This window comes from Ahaetulla prasina, chromosome 7 (assembly GCF_028640845.1).
Source record: "Ahaetulla prasina isolate Xishuangbanna chromosome 7, ASM2864084v1, whole genome shotgun sequence".
NCBI classification, from domain to species: Eukaryota; Metazoa; Chordata; class Lepidosauria; order Squamata; family Colubridae; genus Ahaetulla; species Ahaetulla prasina.
Window position 1 is genome coordinate 65,425,623 of NC_080545.1, and position 16,493 is coordinate 65,442,115.

At 37.3% G+C, this 16,493-nt stretch overlaps 1 protein-coding gene across 1 annotated transcript in view; it reads left to right on the forward strand.

The window, feature by feature from the left end:
- The first annotated feature begins 8,604 nt into the window (after positions 1–8,604).
- The window catches only part of SHISA8 (shisa family member 8), a 71,642-nt gene continuing 63,753 nt past the window's right edge, over positions 8,605–16,493 (forward strand). The window contains exon 1 of the mRNA XM_058191664.1: positions 8,605–8,730. Coding sequence (XP_058047647.1) covers positions 8,605–8,730 — 126 coding nt within the window. The remainder of the gene's footprint in view (positions 8,731–16,493) is intronic.

A 16,493-nucleotide genomic window follows, 5' to 3' on the forward strand; every position in this document is an offset into this window, starting at 1 on the left:
ATCTTTGAATAATATTAACTTGCTCAGGTTCTGGCAATGCACTGAATAGGTCAATCAGCAAATTAAAAACACAGGATTGTAAGTATACACCAGGGGTGGGTTCTACTTACCTTTACTACCAGTTTGCAGCAGGATCGTGTGTGCGTGCTTGCTTCTGCGCAGGCACAGAAGCTTCCTGGTGACGTTGGGGTCGGTGGGCGGAGCCTACCCCCGGTTTTACTACCGGTTCGCAAGAACTGGTCTGAACCGTGGGCAACCCACCACTGGTATACACCCCTAAGAAGAATAGACAAACATAATAAATACATTATTTCCAACATTCCTCATCTTTTCCTCCCTGGTTGCTAATGTATGACGGGAATCAGATAAAGTTTTTAGCAAGGGGAAAAGTATCATCTAGGAATATGGGTTGATGGAGGTATATGCTTAACATTTTTGAAAGGGGACAAGACTGCCAGGGGGAAAACAATAGGTCAAATAGGTAGGGTCTCATCATAAAAGAAGCAGGACCAATATTCTCTAATTCTCCCCCTACCCCAGATTAGTAGAAGGGAAATTATCTTTTTAAATTAAATTAACTTTATTTTAAAATTCATGCTGCAGGTTTTTTGCATTTCCTGTTTCGAAATAGGAGGAAACTGAATCGCCTTTTTTCAGTCATCTATTAGCAGAGCCTGGAGAGGGTCTGGAGAGGAGACATGCAATCTTAGTTTCATCCCGTTCTAGTAGTTCAAGCTTTTTCACTTCTGCTTGAGCCAATGTGGCAGTGACAATCTTTCTTGGGATCTCTGAGATATTTTTATCTGGTGGCTGGCTCGTTTCCCCTGTCTGGAGTTTGTGAGATACTAAAAGAGTTTTAAAGAACAAAAGGAGAAACCAGCAGGGGAGAGATTGGCTGGCTGGTTCACTGAAGTGGGTGGAGCTAGACTGTCATGCAAGATATATAATTAAGAAGCTGCATCATCTGAGTCTTCATCGAAAAAAATCTGTCTTTACTTATCCCTTAGAAAATGGTGGTTGGGAAGTATGACATATCATACAATTGAATATATTTCAGTGGGTGCCACTGTACAATACAAAAGGAAAAGAAAAGATAATGCAATTCACAGCTTTATTTCACATCATAGCCTCTATGAAAAAAGGAAGTGCAACAAGTAGCAGAGTGGGTGCAAGGCCATTGTATTACCAATTGTCTGAAAATCAAGCTTTAATGTGGTTTTGGAAATCTGGAAGCTGTGCTGGATTGCTTCCAGCCCTAGGCAGTTGCTCAGAAAGTTAGACTCCCCCATACCTACCGCAATTTTCTCCCACTGGTGTCTTCCAGCTATATTGGGATTGTACATCTGGGACTCCAGCATATTTGGAAGGTACTACATTTGGGTAAATAAAAGTAAATGTAGGGAATTTTTATTTATTGTCCTCATTTCTACTTTGCCACGATCCAGAGATGCTCAGCAGTTTACATGAAGAACAAAATCAAATAAAACACTCATGGGAATACAATAATAAAACAATAAAATCACAAAACCCAAACAGAAAAACAAAACAATAAACAGAAAATAAATATGGCTTCACATAATTAGGAAAAGGCTCTCTGGAACAGCTGAGAGCTGATCTGACTGTTCCAAAATTGAATAATCAGACATAATCCAGTGAGTTAAGAAGAGTATTAAGAAGCATCCCATGGTCCTGTGATTGCATTTGCAACCTCCTGCTGGCTTCCCCCATTGACTTTGCTGGCAGGAAAGGTTGGAAGTGGCGATCAAGTGACTGTGGGCTGCTACAATATTTCAGCTGAGAGCTGGTTGCTGAATGCCCAAGTTGCCACAGTGACATTGCAATGGTGACAACAATGAGAACCCATTGTAGGTACCCCTCACTCAGCGCCATTGTTATCTGAACATTCGCTGAACACATCACTGAAGCAAGAACTGTATATAATTGAAAATAAATCCATTATATCCAACTGGATTCAGAATTCTGGACCACCTAATTTAAGACTTCTTTGGAGGATAATATCAGAACAGGATTTCAATAGTGTTATTTGTTATATAAAACCATCCTCTCAGTAGTGTAATTCTAGGATATTTTAATTATAATTGCAAAAATTATCACTTAGTTCTGGACATATCCTATATTGTTATTTTCCTAGTGTGTGAAATGCCATTAAACCCTACTGTCTCTCAAAAATTTGGATCTAAAGTTTGTGCTAATGACTTGCTGCTAGTGGTCTTATGAATTTGGTGAGACATCAACAAGAGCCTCATCCAAACTAACAGAAAATTACCACCATGTCTAATTTTTTACAAGATTCTTCATTACCTTGCAATGGACTTGCAGACTATATGAAAAGTTGCACAATGGCTGATTTCTGTATTTTTTGTGAGAGACGATACATGCCCTTATTTGTTGTTGGGCATTGAAATTTTGAAATCAGGAAACAAGAAACTGGGTCAAGCCTAATACTCAAATGCTTTAACGTTTTCAGGCAATTGATTTCATTTCTTGTTTTTATGGGGCATACATGTTTGGCCCATCGATGCAGAAGGAGGGAATTGTTTTTATCAAGAGCAATGGAATAACTTCACATTTTGCTGGGAAGCAATGAGTTCTTTCAATTCTTCATCCAAATCTTTTCTGACAGAATTGGGTAGTAATGGGTCCACTGATACAGTATTAGCTTGATTTGGCTCCTTTTTAGAATTATAGACCCAATAGCAAAAATATTCATATCTATTGGACAATGCAAGTGCATCTGCTTTAGCAAATTTTCCTATCAGAAAAGAAACTCTTGATAACTCTTTTGTTATCAACACATAGTCTGTCAATAAAGGAAAATAAAATTTCATCAAATGTTAGTTCTCCAGTGACTCAGTGCTCTTGTTGTAAAATGTTGCTTTCTCTGTCTTTTAAAGATGAGCCTATTACTAACCCCATAACTAAAGGTGGAATCTTCATAGTGTTCAAGCAAATGTCATTAGTTCCCTCAGCAATAGCGGGGGAAAAATGTAGGTATTGTTCTAAGAGACAACACAACTCTCACCATGATTGAATTGTGTATGGCATTGGGGGTGAGGATTGAATTTAAGCAAACTATGAATACAGAACCAGTCACAGAATTTTTGGGGCTTGAAAAAAAGCCCTTGAATTGGTTTTTAGAAGTAATGAGAATAAAAAGAGCTATGGTTCCTTTTATTGTTTGACCTTGGTTAAATGGGGAGAAAGGGAAGAAAAGTTCTAAATAGTAGAACTCTGAAATAAGTACACATAAAAAACAAAATGAATCTGCACTCTGTAGGTACTCAGAAAAGTATGATTTTAGAACAAAATGGAGTAAGGGAAAGGAAAACAGCAAAGAAGAATTTTGAGCAGAAGGCTGGGAAACCCTGCCACATAAAAGTATTTTGGAGACTGCAAAAGATAGTATCTAATTTATTTATTTAATTAATGCCACCCAACTCCATGACAACTCAAGACAGCATGCAATTATAATAAAATCATTAGCAAAAATGATGCAAATTGAAAACCACAGACAAGGTCATTCATTCTAAAAATAATACAACATGCAGGACCTACCACGCGATCTAATCTAAGACTTGAGGGAATAGCCAGGTTTTAGGAGCTCTTTCAACATGATCTGAGTGGGAGCTAGACAGATCTCAGGGGAATGTTATACCCTCAGGCAGGCACTGTGACAAAGCAGGCATATTTTCTAGATTCCACCAGGTGACACAGCCTAATAGATTGGAGCTAAAATATGCCATCTTTGCCCAATCACAAGAGATAGACAGAAACTATGAAAGTGGAGTTTCCTAGACAGGCCCCTTAAATATCAAGGCCTTTACCATGAAATGTTTTATAGGTAATAATCAGCACCTTGAATTGCACCTAAAAGCATACAGGTAGTCCTCGCTTAACAACTATATTTGTGATCAAAATTTCTGTCACTAAGCAAAGCAATTGTTAAGCAAAATGTCCTGCAACTGCACCACCTGCAATGGCACTTCTGTTGTGGTCATTACGCAAGGACTGTGCCATCATTATGTGAAGATCTCATACTTCTCTTGTCCTGCATTAACTGTCAGCTCTGCTGTGCAGCCTCTTAGCTGACAGACAGACAGACAGGCAGATACACACACACACACACACAGAGGGGGAGAGAAACACAAAACATATATTCTTCCAGGACATTTTAAATGCATACCACTGTGTTTCACTAGTCAATTTAGTTCTGAAACCCTCTACCAAACGGTTTGAGATACTGTCTTTTGCAGTCTCCAAAATACTTTTATGGGGCAAGGTTTTCCAGCATTCTGCTCAAAATTCTTCTTTGCTGTTTTCCTTTGGTAGGGGGTTTGGTAGAGGGTTTAAGAACTAATCTTTTCATAGTATGTGCAAAGAAATTACTACCGCTCTGATAGATGTAGAATAAATTGAACAGAGATGAACACTAAAATAACAAGTGATTCCAAATACGGTAGCAAAGGTATAACTGGAAGATTGCAAAACCTGGATTGTTGTTGATGGTTTCTGTTGATAGAAACCTGATCTGTGGACTGTTCCAAAAGAACAGAGGAATCCTCTATTTATGTGTACTATACCTGACAACAAGATTCCTCACCAACTCTCTTTTTTCTATTTGAACAAATGTGGCAAACCTGTTTGTCAGTTGATGAAACATTTAGAATCAAAAGGCTGGAGGTCCCTGAAGATGGGGTGTGGTGTGGTGGAAACGGGACATAACTACCAAATGGGTTGAAAGATGTGAGCCAGCAAAAGCCATTGGTAATTTTTTGATAGTACTGGTTACTATAATTGTACAGTAATAAACTAAGCCCAAGGATGCAGAAAGGTCAATATGTCTTACTAATATTTCTCATATATGCAAACTATAATTACTATGTCAAAAAAAAGAGGAACAGTTACAGCTCCATTGCCTGGAAATAACACCCACTTTCTTCATACGTTATCAGTGATATTTCCTCTCATCAGTGGCTCACAATGTGAAAAAACATAGTTTCAAATAGTGTGTAAATCATTTATTGCATCTTTTTACCAACTACAATTACAAAATAAGGCAGCCAGTTTGAGTGTAATGGTTAAATTGGGAGAGCATGAGTTCCAGTCCTGCCTTAAAAACAAAGCCTATTGGGTAATCTTGAGCCAGTCACCCTCTCTCAGCCCTAAGAAGCAGGCATTGGTAAAGTATTACAGAGAGGGAGAGAGATAATCAGAAACGCTCTACACCGATAAATCTGATCAAGTCCAGCATTCTCTGCTTTCCATTAATGACTCTTGGTTTTTCCATTGACTAACCATTTGCATTTGAGCCCCCTCCCATTCTTCTTATCCAACAAATGCTAATACTGCAAGTAAAGTACAATACAGGTGATGCCAACAGGTGGTTCTCGCTTACAATGGTGCTGAAGTCACACAGTTGCCATTTGTGATCTTCTTTGCCAGTTTCCAACAAGCAAAGTCAATGCAGAAGCCAGCAGAGTTGCAAACAGCTACCCTGTAGTAGCCTCACTTAACCATGGTGTGAGATTCACTTCACAATGGCAACCAGCTGAAATTGCCATCACTAAATGGCATAGTCATGTGACATTGCACTTTACAATCATGTTATTTAGTGATGGCAGTTCCAGTCCCAACTGTCATGTAAACAGAGGACTACCTGTAAAGGTCCCTGGATTCATCCACCATTGTTCTTCCTAGCCCACTTTTAAGATCCTGGTTGAAGTTGGTAAACCTCACAACATTTTTAATAGAGTCTGCAACTATGCAGCGCTTGAAGATGTTTTTTTTATAATGCCAGTTGTTAGGAATTGTCTTATTGGGAATTATTTCCCAAATGTTCTCTTCTTAACTTGCCAAGAATCCTGTTTTTAAAAATACCGAAATTGCAACCATCAATTCCTCTTCTCAGGCACATTTACTGTCATTCAAGGATTGTCTTGGATCATTCCTAGTTGCTCCCGTTCAAATCTGGGAAGCGTACTGCCTGGCAGTGAAATCAGCTGTTTGTTGGCGGGAGAAAACAAACTTCCCGCTGCTCAGCACCCCATCTTCATAGGACTCCATCGCTGGAGACTTTTAAGAAAAGATTGGGCAGCCATTTGTCTGAAATGGTATAGGGCAGTGATGGTGAACCTTTTAGGCACCAAGTGTGGCCAAACTGCAAGATGTGGGTGCATGCGCATGCTCACCCCACGCATGCTCGTGTATCCCACACATGCACTCACACCCTGCCCAAACTGCAAGGTGCAGGCACATGTGCGCCTGCGCCCTGCGCTTGCGTGACAAAGACCTAAAGACCAGCTGGCTGGTGGGAGGCATGCACATATGTGCGGCAGAGACCAGAAACAGAGCTGGGGCAATGGCACACATGCCCACAGAGAGGCATCTGTGTGCCACCTCTGGCATGCATGCCATAGGTTTGCCACCATTGGTATAGGGTCTCCTGCTTGAGAAGGGGGTTGAATAAGAAGACCTCCATGGTCCCATCCAACTCTGTTATTCTGTATTCTGTACTTCAACTTTTCCTAATATAGTGCTTTCAAGCACCATAGTTCTATTACATGTATGAACTGGAAATTGAAATTCAACACTTCTGAAATATGCCAACCCAGGGAAACTTGTATAACTTGGATCAATAATTAAGTTTTGCCAGTGCCAAAATATTAGGTTTCAAATGCAGAGAAAAAGACACATCTTTGCAAGAATATTTTCCCTGGAAAGTGATTGCTTTCTTCCTTTGCACCTGAGAAACATCATCCATTTATGTATGAAAAATCTATGCCATACAGAGGACAATACACATTCTTGGATGTGTTAAACAATATCTTTCAATGTATATAGTAGATGAAAATGCCAGTGTCTACTATAGATATTCTCAAAATACCTGAGATTGTTTTATGCACTATTGCTTGGGCAATGCTTTATTTCGACTAAGAAACCAAGAAATAGCTAGAATTTTTATGTAAACCTCGGAAAAGGAAAGGATGCATCAAAATTTATTATATGGGCTTCTTACCCAAAGTATAGTTGAATAAAATCAGAGCTTGAAGGGCAAAATGGGAGGCAAATTGAAAGATTATTTAAAAAGAACAAAGGTGGTGTTTTGCTGGTGCATCCATCAAAATATTGGCAAGGAGGAATTGGAGAGCAGTGTGGGCCTCTTTCCCTCAGGCACATCATGATAATATATGACATATAGAACCATACATTAATTTATATTTTCATGTAATCGTTCAGTACTGTAATAAGCAAACCTTTATTTAAGTCATTAAAGATTTGGGTTATGCTTTGTTTTGCATTTTCCTTGGTGAGAATCCTGAGTGGAGTAGGATGAGTTTCTCACCTTCAATCCAATTAACTTTGAGAAAAGATACTCCTTAACTCTTAGATGGTGTCTTTGCCACCTGATATGAAGAAAGAATCCTTAACCTCGATGGTTTTATTCTTGGTGAGTTTCCTCAACTTGATCCTTAATGGTCTCATTCCTGGCAATCAAAGCAGAGCAAGATAACAGACACTTGTCCTTCTTGCCTTTGGTAAAATCCAGGGAGATAAAACCATTGAAAAGCAGATCTGCTTACTTATGGTTCAAACTAGAGGTGGGTTTCAGTAGGTTCTGACCATTTCTGGAGAACCGGTAGCGGAAATTTTGAGTAGTTCAGAGAACCGGTAGTAAAAATTCTGACTGGCCCCTTCCCCCATCTATTCTCTACCTGCCAAGTCCCAACTATTCTGGAGGAAATGGGGATTTTGCAGTAACCTTCCCCTGCCATGCCCACCAAGCCATGCCACGCCCACCAAGCCATACCCACAGAACCGGTAGCAAATTTTTTTGAAACCCACCACTGATTCAAACCTGTATAAGCTAGTCAGAATCCTCTACGGGATGGAACTTAGATGCAGACCTAACCAGAAGGTCTGGTTTTGCTAGCTTTTAAGAGATCTGCTTTCCCTCATCTATCTTTCTTTCTTTGTTTTATTACATTCCTGAATATTCATTGACTGCTGTCTAATGTTTATATAATGTTAATGATTGTCATGTTAAAGTATTGTTGTAAAGTCTCATTGATGTTATTCAGTTATCAAAACAGTTATCTGTTATTTTCTTGCAAAACTGTTTTAAGTACAGTACTCATAGTACTGAATCCAAAAGAAACGTTACCCAACACTGCTGGGCTGAGGACAGAACAGAACATGGAGATGGGAAGTGGGACATACATGCAGACTTGGTATTAAACAGGCCTAGTTGAGTATAATGATAATCTTACATGGAACTCACTTACAGAACACAAGAGAAGGCTGACTCTGGATTAACACTTCAATTTTTCTTTACAATTTACAATTCAACCCTACTATGTTGCTTCATTGTGTTGATGAGATGATCCTGGGCTGGAAGAGCAAAAATGAGGGAATGTATGCCAAGGCATGAAAGCCATCCCAGTTGCTCAGCTAAAATAAATGGGCAGCAATGACATAGGAAAATGCTGGAGGTGACAGTGCCAAAGGCATCATTTCATTCCGTGAAGGAGAAGGCAAATAGAAATGATTTATAAGTTGATAAGAAAACCAGCTAGATAGTATAAAATGACTGATGATAAAATGCTGGATGATGGACCCTTAGGTCAGATGGCATTCAACATGCTGCTGAAACTCTTGCATAGTACTACTGGTGTTTATTTGGCTAAAGTTGTCAAGACATCTAGTTGCCATGTAGGAAAAAAACATCAAAAGCTGCAAAGACGGAACTACAGTGAGAATATGGAATACAAGAAGCATGAAAATGGGGAAGTTCAATATAATGCAACATGAAATGAATCAACCACACAGATTGACTCTTAGGCATCGGTAATTTGAATTTATTACTCAGAACATGAAAAGGAACAGCATTGCTTTCATAATCAGTAAGAATACAGGATATCAAAGGCAATTCTTGAATATAATGCTTTTGATAACTGAATAACATCAATTAGATTTTACAACAATACTTTAACATGACAATTATCCAAATTTATACTAGCTACTGGTGCAGAAGTGACCAATGAGTTATATGGTTAAGTTCAATCTAAAATCAACAAAACATGCAAGCAATGTCCAGATCAGAAATAGCAAGGAGCAAAATGTGATTGGATTGTATGGTTTCAGAAACTGAAAGGAAGCAGGAGAACAAATGATCAATTTCTGCCAATCTAATAATTTCTTTGTTGGTAAAACAATTTTCAAACAATGAAAACAACACATATACATAGATCATTGCTTGATGGAATACACAGAAATTGACTATATTATTGGTTAAGGAGTGAGGAAGAGGAAGAATTATAACAGCAAAGATGTGGCTACGGGATGTTATGAAACATTATAAACTATTCAAACAAATGAATCAGCAAACATGTGGAAAACTCTTAAAAATATTACCAGCTACGGCAAACCCCCTTCCCAGGCTGAAGGAAATCAACAACTGGCAGATGACCTGAACGTGTTTTACTGAAAGTTTGAAAGGAAACTACAGCCACCTATCTCCACAACCCCCATCTCAGACACATCAACAACAGCCAAGCCTCCTACAACTGACCCCATCCCATTGGGTTCACAACCCCTAGTGATCACAGAAAAGGAAGTGCAAGACCTATTTCGCAGACAAAAGCCAGGAAAAGCTCCAGGCCCAGGCAAGATAACTCCTTCTTGCTTAAAAGTCTGTGCTGATCAATTGGCCCCCATCTTCATCCATATCTTCAATAAATCACTAGAGATGTGTTATGTTCCTTCTTGCTTCAAACGCTCTGCTATCATCCCAGTGCCAAAGAAGCCCATCATCAAGGAACTGAATGACTACAGATGAGTTGCTCTAACATCTGTAGTCATGAAAACCTCTGAAAGGCTAGTTCTGTCCCACTTGAAAACAATCACGGATCTGCTGTTAGACCTCTTGCAATTTGCATACCGAGCAAATAGATCAACAGATGATGCTGTTAATATGGCTCTGCACTACATCCTACAACATCTTGAATCTCCAAAGAAATATGCAAAGATCCTCTTTGTAGACTTTAGTTCAGCATTCAATACCATCATTCCAGACACTCTTCTAACTAAGCTAAACCAGCTGCAGGTACCTGAACAGACTTATAAGTGGATCACAAGCTTCCCAACAAACAAGAAGCAGCAGGTGAAGCTAAGCAGTATCACATCAAATACCTGTACAATTAGCACAGGGGCCTCCCAAGGCTGTGTGCTCTCCCCACTTCTCTTCTCTCTGTATACCAATGACTGCATCTTTAACGATCCATCTATTAAACTACTAAAGTTCGCAGATGACACAACAGTGATCAGTCTCATTCGAGACAATGATAAATCCGCATACAGATGGGCTGAACGACTAACTTCGTGATGCAACTAGAACAATTTAGAACTGAACACACTCAAAACTGTAGAAATTGTGGTAGATTTTAGGAGAAACCCTTCCATACTTCCACCTCTCACAATACTAGACAACACGATATCAACAGTAGAAACCTTCAAATTTCTAGGTTCTACCATATCTCAAGATCTAAAATGGACAGCTAACATCAAATACGTCATCAAAAAAGGACAAAAAAGAATGTTCTTTCTACGCCAACTCAGAAAGTTCAAGCTGCCCAAGGAGCTGCTGATCCAGTTCTACAGAGGAATTATTGAGTCTGTCATCTGCACCTCTATAATTGTCTGGTTTGGTTCTGCAACCCAACAAGACAGACACAGACTTCAGAGGATAATTAGAACTGCAGAAAAAATAATTGCTACCAACCTGCCTTCCATTGAGGACCTGTATACTGCATGAATCAAAAAGAGGGCTGTGAAAATATTAACAGATCCCTCACATCCTGGAGATAAACTGTTTCAACTCCTACCCTCAAAACGACGCTATAGAGCACTGTACACCAGAACAACTAGACACAAGAACAGTTTTTTCCCAAACGCCATCACTCTGTCAATCAAATAATTTCCTCAACACTGTCAAACTATTTACTAAATCTGCACTATTAACCTTCCCATCATTCCCATCACCCATCTCCTTCCACTTATGACTGTAACTTTGTTGCTTGTATCCTTACGATTTATGCTGATATTGTTTCCTGATTGCTTAATTGTAGCCTATGACTATTATTAAGGGTTGTATCATTAAGTGTTAAATTTGTACCCTATGACTATCATTAAGTGTTGTAAATGTTGTACCTTGATGAAGGTATCTTTTCTTTTATGTACACTGAGAACGTATGCACCAAGACAAATTCTTTGTGTGTCCAATCACACTTGGCCAATAAAAAATTCTATTCTATTCTATTCTATTCTATTCTATTCTATTCTATTCTATTCTATTCCATTCCATTCCATTCCATTCCATTCCATTCCATTCCATTCATATGCACATTCAAGAAGCCAGGAAGCTAAAGAAAAAGAAAAAAACCCCAATAAATTCCATAACATGGTCTTGAGCATGCTCTTTTTCAAGTAGAACATTAGGAATTCTTTTGGTCCTGAATATCGTTGATAGCAAACCGGAAGAATTGTGGAATGAAATAAAAAAAGAGAAGAGGACAACCATCAGCAAGGTGAATCAATTCAATTATAGCAGCAATCAGTATATCATTGGAAGACCTTGGTCAGGCTGAGGACAGATTATTCTGGAGAAGTCTGTCTATGTGATCACTAAGAGTCAACACCGACTTAATAGCACATAATTAATGAGTATTATAGATGTGGCATCACATCTAGATTGCCATAATGTGGAATCAAAATACAAGACTGAAAGCAAATAAATCAAGGCTCACTGCAATGTTTATTAGACAGCATGTAATGGAAGTTACCCCACCAAATAATAGAGAGATTTCTGAAAATAAAGAAATTGTACTGATATTTATACATTTCAAAAAGGAGAGAAAAATGATGCAAGAAAAGAGGAAAAAATTATTCATGCATACATGTTCATAAGTAATAACCTAATAAAGTTGAATTAACTTCTTGCCCTTCTACTGTTACTATCTTTATAAACAGAATAATGATCTTAATAAAAGAAATATGTCAATAGGTTTCTGTAGGAATATTTTGATAAGATTAGCTGCAAGCTAGGCACTCCAAGCTCACATTCTTTTGTTGTATTATTCTATTTGTTTATGTTTCTAGTCTATTAACATCCATCTGAAAATTTATTTTCCTCACAACAATATGTTTTTCATAGGATGACTTTTGAACAGTGTTCAAAAATTGTAATAGATCCTGAATTTGGTGACCTGACTATGGTATTAACAGGGGATACAAAGAGCAAAGATTTAGGTGCCTTGTTGAAACAAAATACTAAATACTAAATCACTGGGTGATTAAGCTTAAATCCCAAAATTGCTTGAAAAGGGATCACATTTTCTCTCATACAGATTTCACAACTATTAAAATTTCCTTTTGGATGCATTATTTCATCCCAATAGAGAAGAATATGTTACCTAGTTGGATAATGAAATATCTGCAACCAAATAATCAAGGACTCCATTTCATTTTCATTTCATTATTTCATTTCACTGATTTTGTATTTATACTGATGTGAGACAGGTTGAAAGGAGAGACAGGAACACAACTATATTATAATTTCAAATACTTCATGAATTTATAGTCCATATAACTGCATCCCTGAATCCCTTTCTGTTAATTGTGCTTGATGCATAATGATAAATTAGAGTTATCTTTCTTGTAAATGCAGCTTGAACATACTTCACAGAACTAATACCTTCCCATATTGAACAATAGTGTCCACCTTCCTTCACTGATTTTTGGCTAAGGTGATGGAGAGGTAAGCCACCTTATCTGAAAAATTTTGAGGTTGAGAAAGTTTATATTCCAAGATACAGGTGCTAAGTACCCACCATGGTTGCTCTTTCTGCCTGCCTGATTCCAGCTGCATGGCCTCCACATGCTTTCAGGCTTATATATGACAAGTTTGTGTGTTCAGTCCGCCTGCTAAAGGCAATGTCATAAATCATCTTCAGTGACTTGGAAAGACATCATGTATCCTCTAGGAAGATTTCTTATAGGAAGCCAGGAAGCAGCACTGCCTGTACTCCTTCTTGCTGACCTGTCTATTCAAGTCTTGTCCAAGTAAGGAACAAACTCATGATCCAGAATGGCAAGCTGGGGGAAAAAAAACCTCCCAGAAATCCTGCATTTCTCTCTGCACCTAACCAGCAATGATAGCTCACTGGAAAGAAACTTCCAGTTGCTAAGTAACAAGAAGACCATGGCCAGCAGCCAACACCAAAACAGAAGCAACTGCCTGTCTTTCCAGTATGGGGCTGGACAACTGCACTTGGCAAATTATTCCACATAACGAACATATAGCAGTAACTTGGTCACCTCCAAAGGAAATTATGACAAGGAGGCAAAGATAGAATTACTTTCACTTCCTCACTTAATCTGAGAAAAGGACATGATTCAGCGACACTAACTGGAAGCAACACAAAATAGGTAAAATAAACTACCCAAAACACATTTTACTAATGTATAGATGAATTCATTGCCCCTTGATGTATAAATGGCAATCAGTTCAGAGGACCTTTACAAAGAGGTTTCAACAAATTCATGGAGAAGAAGATGCTTTTATATTTATTTGATTTGATTTACATCCCAACTTTCAGTTCAAATGACCATTCAATCAGCTATTTATTTTTTTTAAGGAGTACTTTCAAACCAGTCTTGACTTCTGGTCATTACATGAACCGGTCCTTGCATTTTCCTTCAGTCAGTTAATTTAAAAGCAGAATGCAAAATGGTTTTAAAATAAAATTAATGATAACATTAATTACTAATTAAAACCCTAATTAAAAGCCTGTTTTAAAGAAGTATCAACACATTTTCTGATTACTATGTTGTAGCCTAACAGAGGCCCCAAGAGAATTCATTCCAAGATCTAGGAGCAATACAGAATAATCCCATGTATAATAAGAGTGGGATCACCTTCAGAAGAATCATTCCTATAGATCTTATTTCCTGGGTAGATTTGAAATGGACGAGATTGTTTCTGAAATAGTCAGGCCCTCAAGTGATCTCTTATGCACCCAGCTGTGAAGACATCTAACTGTATGCCCCAACTATTCAACTGCCCTCCATCCTCCAAAATCAATATCTGAAGAACCAGTGATAATAATTTATTATCTTTGTTCTGCCCACAGTTCATAATAATAATAATAATAATAATAATAATAATAATAATAATAATAATAATAATAATAATAACAACAACAACAACAACAACAACAATAATAATAATAATAATAATAATAATAACAACAACAACAACAACAACAACAACAACAACAATAATAATAATAATAATAATAATAATAATAATATTTTAATTTGTATATTGCCCTTCTCCCGAAGGACTCAGGGCAGTGAACAGCCAAATAAAAACAACAATCAAATACACACAATACAGATAAAACAGTAGCTAAAAAACTTATTCAAATTTGGCCCAAATTTAAAATACCTTGAAAATCCCAAAAAACTAATTAAAAATTAAAAACCCATAAAAACATCTAAAAATTTGTAACAGTCTATAATTAAACATTGTGTGAAAGCTGCTGAAACCCAGGAATAAGGGTTTAATTTTCCTGGTGATTCAGCTGGTCCAAAAAAATTTCTTCTCCACTGATCATGAGCTTTCATTTTTTAGAAATCATCCTGTGGCATTGACTAAGTTTATTCAAGCATTAGTTGCCCTACCTGTTAAAGAGATTAAAGGAATTACTAAGGTTTCTTCCTTGCTTTACAAGCTCAATGTCCTAGAGGTTCCTGTAGGCTGCTCCTGAAATACTAGATGTGTTATTAAAACCATTACTACTTTTAGAAAACCACTGATTTTAGATATTTATAATAAGCTAATCTAGCATAGTTATTAATAATGTTTAAATTGAACTAATAGAGCTACTAGTTCATGAAATGTGCATAATAAAATGTTTAAATGATGAGAAGGAACATGCTATTGTAAATTTTTATTTTGATATAAGAGAAAATACTTTTATTATAAAAAAGAAACATTATATCCGGGAAGCGATACCCACTTCATTCAAATCTAATACATGATAGAGAAAAACAAGAAGTAGAATTCTCTAAGTATTCCTTGTACTTTATAAGATCATGGGACTTATGACAAGGCTTCATGATTTTTCAAATTTCTTCATTTTTAATCCACAATTTAAGATTTGCCTACACAGTGAGGAACTGGAACAAATTTTTCTTGTAACCTATGCAGCATTGATCCATTAATCATAGAGTCATAGAGCTAGAAGGGAACTTGGATCACTTCTCATCCAACCCCCAGCCCAGCTCCGGAATCTGCATACTATTTCAGACAAACAGCTGTCAAAACTTTGCTTGAAAACCTCCAATGATGGAGTAACCATAATTCTGTGGAGCAGGATATTGCATTGCTTAATAGCTTCACTCTCAAGAAATTCCTTTTTATTTTGAGTTTGCTTTTCCTTTTAATGCTGCAACTTTCAAACCTAAATTCAACATCACAGTGCAAGTACATACTTGTGTGACAACATTATCATTTTGGCATCACTGTTTTTAAATGGATATCATTGCTGAAGGAGATCAATGTTCCTATTTCCAAAAAAGGAGAAAAAGAGGATCCAAGGATCTGCAGACTATTTATTCTGAAATTCGAACCTTTGAAAATTCCATAGTAAGTCATAGAGTTATCAGTCTGTACACCTTGAAAATTATGTGATGATTAATTGAAGACATCATGAATTCTCAATCAGCCTGTTTTATACTGTTTCTAATAAGCAAATAAAATACAGAGATATACTTGTTATACAATGCCTCTTCTAAAGTTGGATCTACCATTTACCATTCTATCTCTTATTAGCAAGGCTGTTGGATAGGATTCTTACATTATAAGCGGAAGTCTAGATGTATCCTTGCAAGCTAAACCCAGATGTTTTAACTGTAGAGAAGATACTATTAAGTTACAAGCAGTGAAAACATGGTTTAGGTACGAAGAGGATAGAACATCAAATCCTTGGTGTAAAATAACCAAGGCATTATTTTTTTCTTACAAAATTCACTAACTAGAAGTATTGACTTGTCCACATCCTCTGCTGCTCTGTTATAATAGAATTTCTCCAGTGTTAATATAGTCCCAAGCTCTTACATACTTAAGAAATTTGCCCTTTGGGTGGGAAATGTCAATGGAAATTTACTTCTCATTAAAAGCAAAAGCTATGGGCTACTCATAGTAGAATGCTTTCAAATGGCACAAGAGAGCATTCTGTCCCTTACAACAGCATGAGAGAAATTAAATGGCTCTCAAAATCAGTTACATGTTTTGCTGAAAATCTAGTTGTACTTCTGCCAGTACTCAATCTCAGTGATGAATGTGAGTGAATTAGTTTGCTAGGGCTCCATACTTACCTGTATCTGCCTATCTGTACATGTCTGTTTTCATT